At 58.4% G+C, this 6,319-nt stretch overlaps 2 protein-coding genes across 3 annotated transcripts in view; both read right to left on the bottom strand.

Moving 5' to 3' along the window:
- The window catches only part of ADPRHL1 (ADP-ribosylhydrolase like 1), a 22,391-nt gene extending 20,640 nt beyond the window's left edge, over positions 1-1,751 (bottom strand). The window contains exon 1 of the mRNA XM_029936413.1: positions 1,317-1,751. Coding sequence (XP_029792273.1) covers positions 1,317-1,530 — 214 coding nt within the window. The 5' untranslated portion in view covers positions 1,531-1,751. The remainder of the gene's footprint in view (positions 1-1,316) is intronic.
- A 1,259-nt stretch (positions 1,752-3,010) lies between these two features.
- Positions 3,011-6,319, bottom strand: part of DCUN1D2 (defective in cullin neddylation 1 domain containing 2) — a 27,386-nt gene continuing 24,077 nt past the window's right edge. For both annotated transcript variants that reach the window (XM_029936410.1, XM_029936411.1), the window contains 2 exons: positions 5,716-5,812; positions 3,011-4,783 (listed from right to left, as the gene is read on the bottom strand). In XM_029936410.1, coding sequence (XP_029792270.1) covers positions 4,620-4,783; positions 5,716-5,812 — 261 coding nt within the window. In that variant the 3' untranslated portion in view covers positions 3,011-4,619. The remainder of the gene's footprint in view (positions 4,784-5,715; positions 5,813-6,319) is intronic.

The following is a 6,319-nucleotide window of genomic DNA, read 5'->3' as shown; positions in this document are numbered from 1 at the left end:
AATTATGTTTTTTGATCTTCTGTATTATACTCCATTTCTGTCTTTAACTTTCTGTTCTCTCTTCCATGAAAACAATGATGTATTCTAAAACATGTGATTCCTAAGAAGTTACAAACAATGTAATCATTCAAAGAAAGATGTAATCACTTGTGGTATATAAGACACCAAGTTTCACAGTAAAGTGTGGTCTCTTCCACCACTCATGTTGTCTGTGTTCTTTCTTATAGATATTTCGCTGACACCAACCCCCTACTCAGAGACCCTTAGACTCTGGTGCGTGGGCTGGTCCTCCGCATCCTGGGAGCCACATAGGCAGATGCAGGCCGTGGAGCCTGCCGTTCACCAAAGGGACGAGGAGGGCACCTGGTCCACAGAGAGGACCGTGGATGGCATCAGCCACACGCAGAAGCAGCGGCTGGCGAGTGAGGACCCGCTGCGTGCTGATGCAGAGACAGGCCCCTGCGGGGGCGGGCGTCGCCCCTCTGGCTGCCGCCACGCGATTGCACACTGCCGACCGTCTGCCTGGGAGCCCGGGAACCTGGACATACTTGGACTGAAAGACGCCACCTCACGGGCCGGGGCACTGTCTTATCTGAGCTCGCGCCCTCGTCCGAGCTATTTTGGAACGGGCCGCCTGGCAGACCGCATTCCTGCAGGGTGAGCGCAGAGCTAAGCTGAGCGAGCCCACGGCCGACGCGGGCCCAGCGGCCCAGGCAGGACACGAGGCCTCATCGACTCAGCCGTGGCCCCGGAAAGTCGTTGGGCAACAGCACACTAAAAACACCCACAGGTTTTCAGAGCGCATGTAACCTGCAGGAAAGCTGTGCCACACTTATGCACACACCCACGGCTTCTCTGAGAATCCGCTGGCACGTGAAGGATGGTTCTAGAAGCCCCCCCGCCCCTGCCCAGCAACACCACAGCATCGTCTCAAGACACATTTGCGTGTGCACACATATCTGAATCCTATTTTGGCAGATGGCATTTTGCCCGAGTTTATTGGAATTTAGAAGTAATGCCCAAACAATATTATCTTAATGAGTCCAAATTTCAAATGGGCTTATTATTTTATATTCTTTTAAAATAAAATCAGAAGGCTTAATATCTGCAGTGAAAAGCTGAACACCCATCCCAAACAGCCCCAAAGCAGATTTAACTGGTTTTAACTCTGGAGACGCCAGGCGCAGCCTAGCAGACGTTTTAGGAACACAAATGAAGAGTCACTATTTAGAGTAACAGAATCCAAGGGGCTGCGGGCGGGCAGTGGCCTCTGGGACAGGGCTGGGGGCGCGGGCGGGGCCGGGCGGCCGGCTTACCTGAGGTCAGGGCCGCGGCTGTTGCCAGGTGCATGATGGTGTTGTCGCTCACCGGCCACCTCTCCGGGGACAGCACCAGCTGGTCCAAGTCCCCGCTCGGCCTCGGCTCCTCCTGGACCTTCTTGCCAGAAGCGCTGCTGTCCTTGCGGGCGTTTCTGTGCCCGAGAGCGTCCCCCACCGCCCCCAGCAGCATGGCAGCCTTGAACTTCTCCATCTCGCGGTGGCGCCCCCTGACCTCGCCGCCGGTCCCGGGCTTCGGGCTCCTGAGCGGTGTCCCCGCAGCTGGCGCGGGCCCCGGTGTCCCCGCGCCCCTCGAAGAGCCACGTGGCCGTCGTCCCTCCCGCGGCGGCGGCTCAGACACCGGCTCCGTCACCCGGGCGCCCGCGGCCTGAGTCAGCGGCCGGAACAGCTGCGGACGCCTCCCCGCGGGGCGGCGACCTCTGTGCCGAGCCCTGGCGGCTGTTCTGGAAGGCGCGCGCCTTCCCGCGGCTCCTGGGCGGTTTCCACAGCGCTCCGCCTGGCGGGCGCCGGGAGGGACCCTGGCCGCTGAGCTCACAGCACCGCTGTCCCCGGAGTCCCCACTGTCGTCTGCCCGCCCCCCAGGCAGTGCTCCCGGCGCCTTGTGCACAGACAGCTCTTTTCTAAAATTTCAAGTAAATGGAATCGTAGCCTGTGTGGCCTTCCTGTCTGGCTTCCCTCACTCAGCATGACGTGGAGTTTCACCCATTACACACACGTTTTATTTTTTGGAAAACTTTTTGATGACGGAACGTGTTTGTTAGAGAACTCGGCAAACGCAGGTGCACAGCCCCGCCACGGCGGGCCCGGAGCCCTCCCACCACCTCAGGGCAGCAAAAGGCTCTCCCGCCGCCAGGCTCCAGACCGCACTGTTTTCAGACACCCCCAGATCTGGATTCAGATCCAGATCCCCAGAGAGGACGCTGAGGGGTAGGAGGAGGCTGGTGTGCAAATGTGCAAACCAGGCCCTGGGTTTGGAATCAGGAGTTAGGAAGCCAACTCCTCACGGGCCCTCGCTGCCCCCATGGCCCCCGGGACCTGGTCACTCGAGGGAGTAGAAGTGGGGCCCATCACACATGGACTTAAGAAGCACACGTGATAAAAATAACATCTCTTGAGGCGTCTGAGTGGGTCAGCTGGTTGAGCGTCTGACTTCAGCTCAGGTCACGATCTCACAGCCTGTGGGTTTGAGCCCCGTCGGGCTCTGTGCTGACAGCTCAGAGCCCGGAGCTGCTTCGGATTCTGTGTCTCCCTCCCTCTGCCCCTCCCCTGTCAAGTAATGCAGTGACATGGATGTGTCCCCAGGATGGAGACAGGGCCGTGTATATTCCAGGAGGCACAGGTGACAGGTCTTGATTCGGCCTATTCCATCTGGGGGACTCGTGTGTTCTTCACATATCCCGGTCTGCAAGTCCGTCTGTCCTGCCACCGGATTCCCAGAAGCTCAGGGACAGTCTGCCGGTCACTGTGACTTTTCACACACAAACAACCATATTGATTTAACGCACTAAGTGGTCGTGAAAAGGAAACTGAATGGCCAGGCTGAGTGTGCTGGGGTGCGGCCATCCACACAAGGGGGCAGGATGGCCACGGGTGGGTGCCCCCTGAGGGGCCGTTCTCCTCCGGCATCCAGCAGCACCTGCGATCGAGAACAGAATTACAAGGCCACCACCACCACCACACCAGAGAGGAGAATTTATTTCAACATTTCCGAAGCTCTTAGCACTTTTCATGGCACACACGCCTTAAATGTACAGAAGAAATCCGTGATCTTGAAGAGCCTCTGTCCAGCCACTCATGTTCTCTTACCCGCTGATGAACGGCTGCACAGAAGACCCCCTTCCCGTAACTTCCAATCCTACGAATAAGGTGTTGCAGACCTACAGCCCCTCCGAGAACACCCAGGTGGTGAGAGTCTGCGAGGCCTCGGAGGCCGTGAAAAGCTGTTGAGGTTTCCGTCACATAAAGCGCATGCTCTCTTAGAACCACAGGCTCGCAGGCAGACACGGCCCCGTCCATCCTGTCGCCGACGCGGACCTACAGGCCCAGGAGATGCCGCGGGACTCAGTCGTGCACCTACGTAGGGGCTGACCCAGCCCAGACCGTGGCCTGCAGGCCCCGGGCCCCCTCTCCCACCCCGACAGCCTGCGGCCTCTCTGGAAGACTCCTCTTCAAAGGATAAACAGTTCACACACAGCAGGCACACAAACGCCTCCCACGGGGCACACAGGCTTCCTGAAACACTGAATCATTTTAGGCACACTGTTCATTCACAGAAAGTCTGCAGCGATGAAGTGATCCCAACTTCTCCGTCTCATTAATGGGGTTGCAGGCGGGGCAGCAGGCTCACTTGTGACGTGAACATCTTTTCTAATATGACGCAGGGTCCACACAGTGATTTTTCAGACCCACAGGGGCTTTTCCACCAGGAGGAGCCGGTAACGTCACGGGTTCCACCATCGGACAGCACAGCGGAGTCCAGGCCTCAGCGGACGGCCTCCTGACACGTGACAGACGTGCACGGCAGACGCAAATGAGGCGGGGCCTTCCCGTCTGGGTGCCTCTGGCATCGGTGTGGGCTGCCGTTCCCGAAAGTGCACAACCACGCAGAGGGCCGGAAGGAACCGCGTCACTCCGTTTTTGAATCTATAATCCATTGCTCAGAAAAGAAATACTTTTTGGGGAAAATGTCTTTTTAAATGTAATAAAATACATTTTTCTAAAAACATACTTGAAAAAAAACTTTTTCAGAAGCTCACTCAAATGACAGTGGGAGGGACAGACCGGCCAACTTGTAAATGGTGTGTGATAAAACGTCCTTGGAGTCACACTGTGCTGTCACCGCGCGGACTGCGGCATGTCAGGGACCATGAAAGGACTGTCACATGAACATCTATGGGAAACTAAAATAATATAAATAAATCCAGATATTTGATAATTCAGAAAATAGAAGTCTTGATTTCCTGGGCACCACGTCTAAGAAGTGTTAGGATCCCCGTTCAGATCTCCTTTAGGGCACGTTCCGCCGGCTCTGGCCTGCGGAAAGGTCCGGCGTCCTGCCGAGGACACCAGCGCTGCCGTGCGGGTGGTGACGCTGGGCTCGGCAGGGACGGTGCGAGCGGGTGTTCTGGAACCCGCCAGTTAAACCGCATGCTCTGCAGCTCCGCAGACACGCTCTGGGTGACTTTTTTCACAAATACGATAAAAATCATGCAGAAATCTCCTAAAGCGACAGCCAGGGCACCCTCCCCAGACATCCCAAAGCAGCGTCTTCTGAGGAGCTCCTCACACGCCCGCCGGCCCTTTCCTTGTGCAGGGGGAGGTGGTGCGGGCGCCGGGGCTCCTCGGAGGAGGCACGTGCTCCCGGTGTCCTCGCACGTCCTTGCTTTCTGCCGTCACGACTGGCCGAGCATATTGTACAAAATCATCTATCAGAACCGGCCACGCTCCTACAGGAAAGCAAACACCGATTTAAAAAACCAGCAGTTTAGAGCAGTACTTTCTGATCCGGGGCACCCTTCCTGCTGTCACTGTTTGTATTTCAGGAACTCAAGTGAGTGGTCTCGCAGCCCGTCTCTCTGAAGGGATTGGCCACGGAGACCCATTCCTCCTGCTCCAGCCAGACCCGGGCCAGCTCTGGTGCTCCCGTGTGGACACGGCCTCTAGCGACCAGGCACGCGGGGCCAGCTGGCTGCGAGGCCCGTCCCCCGTCCCCAGGCAGTCAGGACCAGGCACGGGGCCCTCCCCCCGTTCCCCGGGTGGCCCGGATCGCCCGCCCCCCCCCCCCGCCAGGAGCACACTCCCCCCCTCTGCGGACCAGCCCTGTCCTGAGCTGGGCTCTTGTCTACGGAAACCACTCCCGTGTTCGCTCACTCGCGTCTGTGACGCGCCCGCTCTGTGCCGAGTGCGGAGGACGCTCGCTGACCTGCAACGCCAGAGGTGCCCCACGGGTCGCCTCCGAGCTGCGCACCGAGGCTGTGCCTCCTTCCCTAAGTGGCACAGCACCCATGGCGGCAGCCGCGCAGATGCTCCCTGGCGGCTGTCCTCAAATATCTGGGGGTGGGGACCACGAACATGTGATCATGTTCACGTAGGTGAATACCAGCCGGAATCTGCAGGTGACACGGAGTACTGACCTGAGGCGGCGCCCGGATCAGGGGCCCCGTTTAGGGCGCCGTCCTCCGGAAGTAAACTAAACGCGAGGGCCTATCTTTCTCGTGTGGTTGACAGGATGTAATACAATGGGTACTACTGTCACCCCCCCCCCCACTTCACGGAGGGGCGGGGCCCGGGGTCACCCCGTCCTGCGTCCCTGGGCAGGGAAGGCAGTCTGCACCGCAGCGTCCCTGGCCAGCATCTGAGGCACGACAACTTCCTGTACCTTCCTCATCATAGTTAGACATGTCGTCTGCGATCATATTTCCAAAATCTAGCAGGAGGTTCCAAGTGTCCCTTGGGATTGATCTTCTGTGATGTTCCTAATATACGAGAGGAAAAAACCGCCAGACGTAAGACACAGAGGTGACCTCGGGCGTCCCAGGGGCCTCGTTACCTCTGCGCACACGGTGACGGACGGGCACCGTCACACGTGGTGGGAGGCAATGACAGTTCTGGACAGATGTCTGGGGCTATATGATGCCAGGGTGCAAATACACAAAAGCAGACATTTAAAAACAGAATAAACATTTAAAACAGAAACACAAGGGCAGCACGTTAAAGCTCTGCCTAACCCCCCCCCCCCCCCCCCCCCCCCCCCCCCCCCCCCCCCCCCCCCCCGCGGAGTCGCAAGCGAACAGTGAGGGACGATCGGCCGGTGGCCTCTGACCGCGCACTTCCCCTCCCGAGGTGGTTCCTCCGATGGGCTGGGCCACTGCGAACGAGGACGTCATCACAGGTTTCAGATAACGCCACGCACTCGCACCACACACGTCTGCCCCGCCCCGCCCCGCCCCTCCCCTCCCCTCCCGTCCAGCATGTGATCCACG

This window comes from Suricata suricatta, chromosome 4 (genome assembly GCF_006229205.1).
Source record: "Suricata suricatta isolate VVHF042 chromosome 4, meerkat_22Aug2017_6uvM2_HiC, whole genome shotgun sequence".
Classification (NCBI taxonomy): domain Eukaryota; kingdom Metazoa; phylum Chordata; class Mammalia; order Carnivora; family Herpestidae; genus Suricata; species Suricata suricatta.
This window is presented reverse-complemented; position numbering and strand designations above follow the sequence as displayed.